The sequence below is a fragment of the Malaclemys terrapin genome, chromosome 3 (genome assembly GCF_027887155.1).
Source record: "Malaclemys terrapin pileata isolate rMalTer1 chromosome 3, rMalTer1.hap1, whole genome shotgun sequence".
Classification (NCBI taxonomy): domain Eukaryota; kingdom Metazoa; phylum Chordata; order Testudines; family Emydidae; genus Malaclemys; species Malaclemys terrapin.
Window position 1 is genome coordinate 56,593,862 of NC_071507.1, and position 13,925 is coordinate 56,607,786.

At 46.2% G+C, this 13,925-nt stretch overlaps 1 protein-coding gene across 1 annotated transcript in view; it reads right to left on the minus strand.

Annotated features, from left to right (window-relative positions):
- The window catches only part of TOGARAM2 (TOG array regulator of axonemal microtubules 2), a 46,851-nt gene that overhangs the window by 19,503 nt on the left and 13,423 nt on the right, over nt 1-13,925 (minus strand). Inside the window, exons 8-13 of the mRNA XM_054021507.1 lie at nt 12,704-12,875; nt 9,530-9,703; nt 7,346-7,487; nt 5,546-5,651; nt 2,640-2,875; nt 1,267-1,425 (exon numbers count right to left, since the gene is read on the minus strand). Coding sequence (XP_053877482.1) covers nt 1,267-1,425; nt 2,640-2,875; nt 5,546-5,651; nt 7,346-7,487; nt 9,530-9,703; nt 12,704-12,875 — 989 coding nt within the window. The remainder of the gene's footprint in view (nt 1-1,266; nt 1,426-2,639; nt 2,876-5,545; nt 5,652-7,345; nt 7,488-9,529; nt 9,704-12,703; nt 12,876-13,925) is intronic.

The following is a 13,925-nucleotide window of genomic DNA, read 5'->3' on the forward strand; positions in this document are numbered from 1 at the left end:
TGAGGATGTGTAATGGTCATAACAATTTACTTCCTTAAAAAGGCTTTCATTTTGCAAGATTCTAACCTGCTTTAACAAATTATTGCAGAGGAGTTTTTTTCATCAACTACCAAAAAGCAGCTACCTCTGTGGTGGAACATGGCAACTGCTCAACAGCACACAGTAGTTTAGGGTGGAAAGTGATAAAAATCGCAGCCAATTGAAACTGCAAGGGGAATTTAGGGAGGCAGAATGCATTGATTCAATACCACCAGAATTTGACCAGGATACTGGGTGCTAACACCCCTAATCTTACCAGAAATGCTCCGGGATCTTTCCATGACCATAAGTGGCCAGGGATTCAGTTTTACATAACACCCAAAAGATACCCAAGGAAGTCATATATGTATATTGGAGACAAAGGAAACTGATTGGTGGACTAGTCCTATTGCATTCCTTTCGACTAAAGGATGTCTCATGCAATGTAAATGCTTGAATGGATCTTTATTGCTCGATAACCCATAAGAGACGGATTCTGCACCTTTCCTTAGCCAACAGTATATACACTGTAAAAGAATTAATGGACACAAATCTGACATCAGGAATCATAATACTCAAAAACCAGTGGGAGAACACTTTAACCTGTCTGGCCATTCAATGACAGACCTGCGGGTGGCTATCTTACAACAGAAAAACTTCAAAAACAGACTCCAACGAGAGACTGCTGAGCTGGAATTGATATGCAAACTAGATACAATCAACTCAGGATTGAATAAGGACTGGGAATGGCTGAGCCATTACAAACATTGAATCTATCTCCCCTTGTAAGTATTTTCACACTTCTTATCAAACTGTCTGTATTGGGCTATCTTTATTATCACTTCAAAAGTTTTTTTCTCTTACTTAATTGGCCTCTCAGAGTTGGTAAGACAACTCCCACCTGTTCATGCTCTCTGTATGTGTGTATATATATCTCCTCAATATATGTTCCACTCTATATGCATCCGAAGAAGTGGGCTGTAGTCCACGAAAGCTTATGCTCTAATAAATTTGTTAGTCTCTAAGGTGCCACAAGTACTCCTGTTCTTTTTGCAGATACAGACTAACACGGCTGCTACTCTGAAACCTGTCAGTATATACACTGGAATCATGCTTTCCTTATGCTTATTTTATATTATGTTTTCCTTATGCTTGTTTTACATTAGTTTGCATTGTCATGGTTTGTTTTTTGCCAGCTACTGATTACAAAAGGTTTCTGCGTCTGCGAGAGGAAAGGGACATCATTACCTAGTGTCTTGATTGCAGTCCTGAGCAAGCTTCACCAGAGTCTGGACCAGTAGTTCTGTGTTGTCTCTGGTGCCTGACAGAAGTTTCTCAGCCCCAATCTGTTCCATGACAGTCAGTAAGTGTTCAGCGGCGCACTTTCGAACGGGGGGGTTACGATGGCTGAAGACAAGACATCAAACCAGCACATGTCTATATGGCCCTTCATCTCCAAAACCACAGGCCTCTGCCACTTGACCAAGAGAGAGCACCTTAATTGTTGGTAATAGCAGGTCTCTTATCCTCTCTGTGGACCCTGCTATTAGTGATCACAGTATCCATTCATACACACAGAACCACTATGTTACAGATGGACCATGTACAAGGATGAGAGGGGAATTCAGTCTCCATGGCACATTTGGTCCTTGGGGTTCCTGCTGAGATTAACAACCCAGACAGGGATAGGAGGGGCAATTATGCCTTTGACACAGATATTGGTGCACTAGCATTTGGACTTAGTTCACCAACTTGTTTCATATCCAGCAGCCCATTGAATGGTCAGAGACCTAAAACCACAATGAGGGACAGTGCTATAGTATATTCACCAACACAGCCTCTGCCTGGATATGCCCAGAGCATTTGGTGTTTTAATGTTTTCAGGGCTGCAGAAGGTATACAGACATGTATCTCACCAACAGTTTTAGCCAGACCTTCATTTACTGGAATGAATAGCACCTGTTTGAAAGCGCCAGGTACAGTACCATCACTTTGAAGTGGTGCCAGCTTAGTGGTTCCCACAAAAGTCTGTATCTCAAAACCCAGAGAATCTGCCGCACTGAACTGAAGTTGGCATTCTGGTGATGCTCAGCTGTGCATTTTGAACTGAAAGTGAAGTTTTTAAAGACAATGATGGGAGACTCTCAGGAATTGACCCTGTGTGGCAGATCCCTGCCAAACCATGCATTTTCTCCTCTGGGTACACTCTAACCATACATATGACTGGTCCCTGCTTCTCTTGTTAATAATGCCCTGATGATGTGTGGTTTGTCCCAGTGGCCCCTTGATTAGTGCTCTATGGTCATTAAGCAGGAGACTTGGTTTTGGCCACACACCAGGATTCCTGTGGTCCCATCACCTGGAGAGTGGAGGGAGCACATTACAGGGCTCTGCACTGATCTATCACATCTCCATCACCACAGTATCTGGGCAATGTTGATGGACTGTGCTAGAAGAGAGGTCATCATAATGTGGTGACCTGATGATAATGGGAGGTGTAAATGGGTAGTGGCAGCGAAATACCCCAGAGCAGAGGGAATTCCTTCTTCTCCACCACTCTCTTGTCCCCCACAAAGCAAGTAGTCAGATTGCAGAGTTCAGACAAGGGAAGAGTCACATACTTTACTCCACTGGCCATGAGGGCAGCCATTGCTCGCATGGGAGTCACACTCCCCACCATGACGCCCAGGGATCGATCAGCTGCTTTCTGAATGAACTCGCTGGAATCCCCTGTCCTGTGGAGCAGGACCCGGGCAATCTCCTCAACCTCCTGGTCCATGTGCTTCTTCATGGTCCTGAAGAGCTCGCCAAGAGTGCTGATAGCAAAGCGAGACACCTTTGAGCGGAGGTTGCTAACCTGGAGGAGGAAGAGTTACGAGTAGGACACAGGAGTCAGCTTAGAAAGAAGATCTACCTGCATGTATCTAGGGGGCCAAGGGGAAACCAGAGTTTTATATCACATCAAAGGTGAAATATAGACTATTGGTCTAAGCATATGACTGGAAGCACGGAACTACCCCTGGCTCTGACACTAGCTCCTTCTGTAGGCTTGAGCAAATCACTTAAGGCCTGATTCAATGGGACTGCTTGTGGAGTAAGGAACAACAGGGTGAAGTATTCAGCCCTTAACGTCTCTGCTTTGGTTTCTCCATCTGCTAATGGAGAAAATAATCCCTCCCTCTCTCCACCCCTTTTTCCCTCTGTCATGTTCTGAGGATTCATTAGGATTGGTAAAGCACTTTGGAGGAATGCACTTTGTAAAGATCTGATCCTGCAAGATGCTGAGCACCCTTAATTTCCTCTGCAGTCAGTAGGCATCCAGGTGCTCAGCATTACTGTGGATTGGGCCCTAATGACAAAGCCTTATCCCATAGACTGGAATGGATCAGCAGCTGAGAGTTCACAGCGTTGTTTTTGAAAGATAGATTGATGCTGCCCAAAGGCGGGGATGGTCCAATGGTTCTAGCCATCTTCATATCCTGTGTTATTACTATAAAGCAGGAGTGGCCAAACTGCAGCTCGTGAGCTGTATGTGACTCTTTTATAGTTAAAGTGCGGCTCCCAGAGGCCCCCCCCCCATTCTCCACCTACCAGACTTGGGGTGTGGGAAGCTCAGGGCTTCTGCCCTGTGGTGGGGCTAGGGGCTTCTGCCAAACACAACTGGTGCAGCTGAGAGTGCGTGGGCACAATTTAAAGGTTTGCCCCCCTCAACAGCTTGAGTTACAGCCCCGAGGCACACCCCCCTTCTTTCTCTCAATGGCCTAGTCCCTTCAGCTCCCAGGTGTTAGCTCTGCATGGTGAGGCAGTGGCAAACAGTTGGGAGTTGCAGGGCGGGGCCTCTGGCTTTAGCTCCTTAGGGAGAGGCAGCAGCAATAGCAGCGGTTCTCCCTGCAGGTCCCAGCTGTTTGCTGCTGCCTCTACCCAAGGCTCAGATCCCAGCTTGCCAGTTCCAGCAGCCGCCATGCAGGGAGGTGCCCCGGTGGCACCATGTGACTGAACGATGCCAGCAAACCCTGGCAAAAATTGGGGGGGGGGGAAACGTGACTCCCATATGTCCCCCTCACACACCTCTAGCTTCTGCCCAGTGGGGAGGAGGGATCTCAGGCTTCAGCCCCATGGAAGGCATCTACTGGGGCTTCAGCCCCACAGGGAACACGTGCCAAGGCTCAGGGCTTCAGCAGAAGCAGGGCTGAAACCCCAAGCCTGGGCAGGCGCCTCCTGTGGGGCTGAAGCTCTGAGACCCAGCAGGCATGCCCCAGCTTTCGAACTTCTGAAGATTGTTGTATGCGGCTCAGAGGGTCTGGAAGTTTGGCCGCACCTGCTATAAAGAGTTCAATGCAGGCCCCAGAAAATGCAACTGGACTGTGAAAGCAAAATCTGGGACAAGAGTGAAATGAAAGATGAACCCATGTCCCTGCATGTGAACTTCTGCAAGGAAGAGAAAAAGGTACCTCTTCCTAAAGATAACAGTGAGGTAAGAATCAGAAAAGAGCCTGAGCTGAAAAGTACAATCTGAACATCTGCCTCCCACATCCCTGAATTTCAAAGAGGGTGGGGGGGGATTTGAATCCTGCAGATCTGAACATAGTGATCTATGAGCTCTGTAGCCCTCTAACCCACTATTATTCAAGCCTGCTAGATCTTTGTATTGCAGACAGAAGATGGAGATTGGAATTTACAGAAGTGAGCCAACTCTCATTGTTTGTTGCAGATGGAAGAAGGTTTAGTGTGCTTGGCAAACCATGCCTAGTAATAGCACAATCAGCTGTGCAGGCCACAAACAAGTGCTGAATTGGAACTTGCGGCTGCTTTTAACTCATTGAAGAGTCTAACATGGGCACAATAAAATCTCTCAATTAACTGATCAAATAAAAAGTAAAGATGTTCAGAGCAGTCATGGATGACTGCCCTGGAATCCCAGTGCTGTCTGGCTCATGGAGTCCAACACACATTCTCCAGAACTCTGGATATGCAAGGAGATATTTGTGTCTGAAGCAGCAGGGGAAACATTTCTATGGAGCAAGGCACTAAAAACAAGCACTGGAAGAAAGAGGGAGAAAAGGTCAGCAGGGACCTCTGAGAGAGAGAGAAAGAAACGTGGTCTAGTGAGTCAAGCATAAACCTGGGAGCCAAAACTCTAGAGTTTAATCCTGACTGACAATGATGCAGTCTGGTTTAGGCAAATCAGTTTTTCTGTGCCTCAGTTTCCCCATTTGTACAATGCATAATTGTAATACTAACTCAAAGAGGCAACAGAGCGAGAGAGAGAGAGAGAGAGAGAGACTGCATTCAGCTGTAGGGATAGACAGATCTATATATACAACATCTATCTATGTAGATATCAGACAGAGATCTAAAGATGTAGATATAAAAATAGCTATAGAAACAGACACAGAGCAAATCATAGAACTGGAAGGGACCTCGAGAGGTCATCTAGTCCAGTCCCCTGCAAATATCTAAATAAAGATAAAACACACACACTTATTCTATACACTGTGTAGACATACATTTAATACAAATTTCTTACCTCTCTGGTAACTGCCAAGGAAACATCATGAAGTCGACAAAGGAGGACTTCTGAATGGCAGGTAGCCAGGCATTTGATGCTGAAAAGTCCTTTCTCCTTCAGTGGCCTGAAAGGCAATTACAAAACAGACAGACATAGAAGAGACAAATCATTGGTCTTGCATAGCACTGTGCTAAACACAGTTTCACACACCTGCAACCTGGGGATAGACTCTGGAACCCACACAAGTGGGACACTAAAAGTAAAGGTGCTGAATGTTTGAGAAACTCCCTATTAGTTTTTTAAACTGCTAATAAAAAAATGCTTTCAGTAGCCTGTGTGTGCAATTCCCCAGTGACCTAAGCTGGAGGAAGGTGCATGATTGATTTACTAGTTCCACATGATAGACTCAATCCTTGAGAAAACTAGAGATTTTCATGGCAGACTATGGATTTTCCATCTCCCTTTAGACTCAGGAGACAACTTGCATTTTTCTTCTATAACCCTTATTGATGTTGCCAGTTTGTTTCAGGACTCAACTCACTGAATTAACAGTGCCACCTATTGGTGAATGACAAGAAGCACAGCCTCCTCTGACAGTCTGGGGTACATGGATTTAACTTAATAAAGAAAACCTTCATTTTTTCCTGTGTGGGGTATGGGGGAGTTGTTAAAGAAAAGAGGAAGAAAGTAGTGGAGGATTAGCGGGGAGAAGGAGAGAGGAGCAGATGAGAGAGGGAAAGTTTAAAGTAAAGGGGTTTAAAATAAAATCAAATAACTGTGTTTATACAAGCATATGCAGGGTGGCAGATTTTGACCTCAGATACACCATTGTTAATCTGGAGTAATTCCACTGAATTGAATGGATTCACTCTGGATTTACACTGGTGTAGCTGAGATCAGAAATGGCTCTATAGCTTCTGAATCCATGAATGTTCCCTTCCCTCTCTATGCCTAATTTCAGTATAGTGTGATCATCAGTTACATATTGTTGTTTGTGCCCCTGTTAGGCAGTGAGGAAAGTTCTTATTCTGAGGATCCTGGCTTCCTAATAAATTACTCCTCACACCCCATGCCTCTCTCCCCAAAACTCCTGCCTTAGAGAGACTACAGGCAGAGCAATTCCCATCTAGTATGCATTGAATCCTAGAGTTTACCTTAATCACAAGGAATACAACTGATTGCTTGGGCTCCACTCACAGATCTATAACTTGCAGAGCTAGGGGAGGATGCAGTTTTTGAAATGAACACACACTCACCAGTAGCAAGGCTAAGGGGAAGAGGCCCAGTTCTCTCCCCTATGCTTCCAGCAATGAGACCAGAGCGGAAGGTAATTCATGACCACTCAATCCCATCTCCTCCAGTAGCTTGAGGGCCTGCAAATTGTAGGGCCAACCCTACTTCTGCCTTTATGACTGCTGAAGTGGCCTCCATCTCCTTTGGCTGGGAGTCAAGGCAGGGATATGATACATAGGAAACACAGGCTTCTAGCTGGAGTATCTTCTGATTATCCTATAATTTTATCTCTTCTCTGTAACTACTATTTGTGGCTACACAAAGGGCCAAAGGAGAAGGTTAATGAATGACGTTAACCTGCTGTTAGCCACAGCAGCATTACAGCCTGGGCAGGAGAACCAGGCTGTAGGGCTTTCCCTGGCTCATATCTACTGGAAAGCAATTGCATTGTGAAGATTGGCTTCCCTTAGTTTCCTCCAAGCCCCTGATCCTGAAAGAGACTGAGCATAGCACTGGAGGAGGCAACCACTCACACATCTTTATGTTGAGGGGAAGGAGGGACTTGAGGGTGGAGTGTTTCCCTACCAGTCATTGCTACTGAGCCACTTGAGAGCATCAACCAGCCCTTGCTCCGGGTGAGAGAAGGGTCTCATCTCCAAGGCTTCCCCACTTTCAGACTCCTCCTCCCCCTCTGGAGAATCCAGTGTGTTTGCTGGCAGGGAGTTAGCTGTATGGAAAAATCAAACACACATATCAATATGGCAGGTGCTGGTCACGACTCCACAGTTAAGGTCGCAACCAAGGTTCTATTGTGAGGCTTATTTTGTCTTCTGCCTCTTCTAACTTCTTAGCTGAAATTGCTATTGGTCTGAATTTTCCTACCATTAAAATGGGCAGTCTAATTTTTAATGAGTTTCAGCAGTTTAGGATTAGAACTGTTTTAATGGCTAGGAGACCAAAAAATATGAGCCACATCCTAAACTGGTATAAAGCAGCATAGTTTCATTGATTTCGATAGAAGATCTGGCCCATGGTTTTCACAGTACCGTATTTTATTTAGCCCCTAGCACAGCGGGATTCTGGTCCATCACTAGAGCTCTTAGGTGCTATAGTAATACAAATAAATTAATAATAATACTATCCTCATGATTTTTCAACCACTTATCGCTGGACACTAGCTTGTTATGGAAGTCTGAAAATTCACATATATGTATATTTTAACATACCGTTGAGAATGTGATTATTCAGGGATTTTCATAGATGTCTGAGTCTTGTATATATTTCTGTTCTTTAGGAGCTATCCACTGACGTATATCAGGGATTGTGGGGTAGAATATATTTGTCTCTTCAAATATATTTGTTTACAGACCATGCAGAATCTAAGCTTTCTTTAATAGGAAACATTAATTTCTAACCCTTATGGTTTCAAAGAAACCATAAGGGTTAGAAACCTTCCAAATGTGAACTGTAAGTAAGGAGATTCAGTGTTAGCAAATGTGGTTGATGATGAATATACTAGTCATCTTAAATTTTACATGATAAATGTATTTTGTCACAAAGCCTATTTGTCATCCGAAGTGCTAGAAGTAAAAAATTTTCGCACCTAAAGATCTTTAGGCCAAAATTTTCTCTTCTAAATTGTATACGAGAAAACTTTTGACTTCTAACAGTGCAAATGTTGTGTCAAGGCTAGAAAGAATGTAGGTTCTGGAGGGAATATCTATATATGATATATAGGATATCATATTTTATATGTGGTCTATAGGGTTTGTATGATATATAGGGTACAAAAACTAAAGTTGAGAATTTCAAAAGCGTTCAGCAATGGCCTAACTCTGCTCCCACTGGTCAACAGTAAAAACCCCATTAACTTTAATGCCAACCATTTTAAAAAAATCCCCTCCTACATAGAAAGGTGTTCCATAAAAGATTCCCTTCCAAGTACCAACCCAGCCTATCCCTTCTTAGCTTGCAAGATTTAATAGAATCACAAGGTCCTATGGTTGTAGGCTAAACAAAACAAAAGCTTCCTAACAAACAAAGAAAGAACAGAGTCACTAGTACACCCACTGTCTGTTATCCATTAATTGCAGGGGGGAAAACAATTTCAATATCACCCTGCAGCATCCCACATACGTCACCTGTTATATTTAAGCTATAGGACATAATAATACTGTGCAGTTCGTGGTGCGTGAGGCATGACGCCAAAGGTGGGTGTCTCCAACCTCCTCTGGCTGCAATGGTATTAGGCAGTATTGCTACAGCTGAGAGTGACTGGATAATGATTGGTTGAAAAATCATGAGATGTGATAGGCAGCTGCTCAGAGGTCAATGACAATGAGCAACCAATCAGATCACATATGCAAATGAGTTCATCCTGACTGGCTGCAGTTGAGCTCAGTGATTTCGTAGGAAGTGAACAACAGGTTTTCTGGATTTAAACATTCATTTCCCTTTTATGACGTCATCTTACAACCAAAAACAATGTTACACTTTAGAAATTCAAAATGGGTAAAGTGCCATATCCTGAGGTCCCTGTTAAATTTGTATTCAGGCAAAATTCCCATTGGCTACATAAGAAATGCCCACTTCAGTTTCACTCAGTCTGGAGTGACTACACTGGGGTTACTATGGATTTATACCAGTGAAACTGAGAGCAGAATTCAGTCCATTTGTGCTTTAAACTGTATCAGCCCTCACTCCCAGGGGAACAGAACACCTGAGATTGTGATGATAGCTTTGTGACCCCATTGACACAGCAAGTCTCACCTGATGAGTGTCGCATGAAGCTGCTGTCTTGATTGATGATAGGGATACTAGGCAGAGATGGCCTGTTGACCCGTTTCTTTAAGGCAATACCAACGCTGGCTCTGCATGGGTTGGTCACGTTGGGGGTAATGGAAATGATCCCATTGGTGTTAAGCAGGCCAAAACCTGTGGGGACTGAAAGAGCACTTCTAGAATGATGCACTGGATGGCTCCAGGATTGGTAATGGGGGAAGGTGCATTGGTGAAGGGGTGTCCCTTATTTAAAAGTACTACAGTGCTGTTCTTAATTGCCCCTACCCTCCACCCCCAGAAATAACATGATTGAAAACTGCATTACTAGGGACAATGACTGTAAAATACAGCCGTACCTTCTACAAGGGGTGAGGGAAATTAAGCTTTCCACTTCCTCTCCTCTACTTGTTTTGGGGATGAATAGAGGATTTATGCTGCTGGGGCTGTCAGTCTAGCACTTCTCACCAGCATTAGATTCACTCCACCAAATAGTAATAATAAAAAGTAAAAGTAACCTTCTATAATGCCCTTGGGCTAAGTGCTGACTTGCAACTTTCTCTGCCGCTGCACTCTTTAGAGTTTGTGCTGCAGCACAATCAGAGCCCGTCAGATGCAATTAAATCAGAGTCAGTAAACCATGCTCTAGTACATTTTTTTAAAATGTGAACTACTTTTGTAACAGCTTCAGTGCTCCTCTAAAACATAAGCTTCTCGGGAGTGTGTGTAGGGGGTGATTTGTGTTACTGCGTAAGCAGGATCTTCCTTCGTATTTTAATTAGAAACATTTCCATTAAAACTCCTCCAGATCATAACATGATTAAAAGCATTTTTTTGGACACAATTAGTTTGTCTTCATTATGGCAGGCTGTGCTATAATGAGAGGGATAGGTCTGATATATAAGGCAGCATTGTCTAGTGGATAGATCTTGGGGCTAGGGAGACAGGAACGCCACAGTCTGTTCCTGGCTCTGCCACTGACTCACTGTGTGGCCTTGGACAAGTCACCTCATGCCTCAGTTTATCCATCTGCAAAAGAATAATAATAATATTCCCCCTTCCTTTGAAAAGTGCTCTGAGGTCTTGGATGAAAGGCATTACAGAAGTGCTCAGTAATATCATTGTCATTATTATCAGAAAGAAAGAATAGTCCAGTAGTTAGGACACTAGCCTGGGTCTTGGGAGATCAGGGTTCAATTCCTGTCCCTGCTACAGGCTTCTTATATGACCATAGGCAAGTCACTTAGTTTCTCTGTGCCTCGATATCTCCCATATCTAAAATGGGACTAAACTCCTTATAGGAGTGTTGTGAAAATAAATGTGTTAAAGACTGTGAAGTGCTCAAATACTACAATGATGGGGTAGGTAAGTACCTGAGATCATCATGTCTTGCTGCCTGAGCCAGCTTAGCCTGGGAGCACTATCATAGGCGGCGAGTTATATTCCCGCGTGGTGCCCGGGCACCAGCAATATTCAGAGCCCGGCTCCACCAATATTTGGGGCCGGGTGTCCCCACCTACCCCTCCCCCGAGTGTTCCCCGGTCCCCCTCTTGCCTTCCTGGGGCCCCAGAGCAGAGTCACTGTCTCTTCCCTGCAGCTCCATGCTGTAGCAACTGATGCTGCAGGGTCCTAGTGCCCCCCATCTCGACTGCCAGGGCAGACTGACTCAGCCTGCCCTTCCACCTCAGACCCTTCCCTTTTCTGGCGGGACCCTCCAGCAGCACAGGGCCCCCTCTTCCCCCTCCCCCCTCCCCCCGCCTGCAGTCACCGCTCCTGCCCCATGCTGGGCAAGGAGGCAGCCCCATCCCTCACCCACAGTGAGGCTATAGTCAGGGGCAACAGCAGGGGAGGAGGCACACGCAGCATCCCCCGGCATCCACCACGGGGGAGGCAAGAGAGATTCCTAGACCTGAGAGAGGCCCTAGGAGCACATGCAATGACAGTAGTGGGGGTGAGTGTGCTGCTGGGGGGGGCGGAAAAGGGAGGCTCCTCCCCCAGAGCTCGCTGCTGCACCCCAAACTCATCCCCAGCCTTGCCCCACCCCAGAGCCCACTCCCCAGCCAGAGCTTTTACCCCGCACCTCACCCTCAACCCTCTACTCTAGCCCTGAGCCCCTCCCACACCCCAAACACCTTATTCCCAGTCCCAGCCAGAGCCTTCATCCCCCTGCACTCCAACCCTCTGCCCCAGCCCTGAGCCTAACACCCCAAACCCCCCAGCCCCAGACAGAGCCCTCATCCCCCACACTCCTCCTCTCGCCCTGAACCCCTCCCACACCCCAAACCCCTCATTCCCAGCCCGACAGAGCCCTCACCCCCTACATCCCTACTCTTGCCCTGAGCCCCTCCCACACCCTCATCTGCAGCCACACCCCACAGCCCTCACCCCTGCACCCCCTCCCATCCCCAAACTCCCTCCCAGAGCCTGCACCCCAATCCCCTGCCCCAGCCTAGGGCCTGCACCCCAGACCTCCTCCTCCCCCACCCAAACTCCCTCCGAGAGCCTTGGGCGGGTGGGGGGGCAGAGTTTGGGCGGGGGCGGGTTCTGGGCACCACCAAAATTTCTACAAACCTGCCATCCCTGAGCACTATGTCAGGCAAATAGTCAGCCACACCTTGGTAGAGAGGCAGTCTCCCATATCTTTAGAGTGATGTCTCCAACTGACTGAGCCAGCAGTACTGACAGGCTCTGACAGGAGTTTCATCCAGCCTCCTCAGCAGTAGGGAAATTTGCAATGATGTCTAGAGGGAGGGGTGATTGGGTGGGATTTCTCCATAGAAAATCCCTGTGGAAATGATGGTTATTTCTCTAAAGGGATCTTCCTGCCCTGCAGCTCTAGTTATAAGAATGGAATATAGTGACCCTAATTCATAGGGCCTGACACTGCAGTGCCTCACACATTCATTTATACCTGTGCACAGTAGGTTTAACATGCTACCAGTTGGAGTGAGCAGAATTTTTCATTCACTTTGCAACAGGCTAAACAAGATGTGAGGCAGTGGAGAACCAGGCCTATAGCCGTTAGCAGCCACTTATGCATATGCATCCAAAGAAGTGGGCTGTAGTCCACGAAAGCTTAATAAATTTGTTAGTCTCTAAGGTGCCACAAGTACTCCTGTTCTTTTTGCAGATACAGACTAACACGGCTGCTACTCTGAAACTTACCTTCCTGAGCAATAGCCCCTGGGTCAACGTTCTGCAATTGCTCATGGAGCTGCAGGGACCTTTCCTTCTCTCTCTCTTTTTCCTTCTCCCTCTCGCTGCGCAAAAGCTCCATCTCTTTCATTTGCTTCTGGCGCATTTTCTCCTGAGCTGACTTGGATATTGTGACGTGGATCTGGACACAACACAAACACACCAAGGTACACAAATGATACAGAAAGCAGGAAACACTGTGGTACAATGTCACAAACACTGATACGCTTCAATATACACCTCAATAGTTTCAGAAGCAATTGCCCTCCCTGCATATAATTAAACAGAAAAGGTACTTGGCCAGACTTACAAGCGGTGTAATTTTCATGTCTTTAAGTTACTGCGAGTGGATGGAAAGGGAGTGGGTGGGATGGTTAGGGGTCACAGGAAGGCAAGCAGCCAACAGGAAGGCGTCAGGAAAAGCAAGCTCCTCTATTTTAATTTACATCCTTGCTGGCCATTGAAGGGCTGTTGGGCCCAGCATCACCTGGAACAGGTGAGGTCAGCTACCTCTCAGCTCAGACTGATCAGCTAGAGGTCATAGAGAATCATAGAATGTCAGGGTTGGAAAGGACCTCAGGAGATCATCTAGTCCAACCCCCTGCTCAAAGCAGGGCCAATCCCCAGACAGATTTTTACCCCAGTTCCCTAAATGGCCCCCTCAAGGATTGAACTCATAACCCTGGGTTTAACAGGCCAATGCTCAAACCACTGAGCTATCCCTCCCTCAGGTGATTATAAAAGCCAGCAAGTAGCTGAGTTGGGGTGGAGAGCTGCAAGGAGCAGGGAGATTCTGGCAGGAAACCCCTGAATAAAGAGAGAGCTATAGGAAGTAGGTTGGTTCCTGTTGCAGGCCTGGGAGCAGGGTGACTCTCAGACAAGGTGGCTGGTAAAGTGGGAACCTGCAGAGAATGGACAGGCCTCTGCATTAGAAGGGAAGGGACAATTGAGGTGCTGAATTTATGTTATCTGGAGGAAATAAAGCTGAAGCCCTGAGAAAAGGACCTGACCCGACTCTGAAGATGGTGCCACTCCTTCCTGGGCTGGGTAGACAGGCCAGTATCCTACACACCCTCTCGGTTGCTTCCGATATTACAACCCTTGCCTCCACCGTCTCAGCATGTAATTCACACTCACCAGTGGGTAACTTGCACCACCTCTGAATTCACGTCAGAAACAGAACTCATCCTAC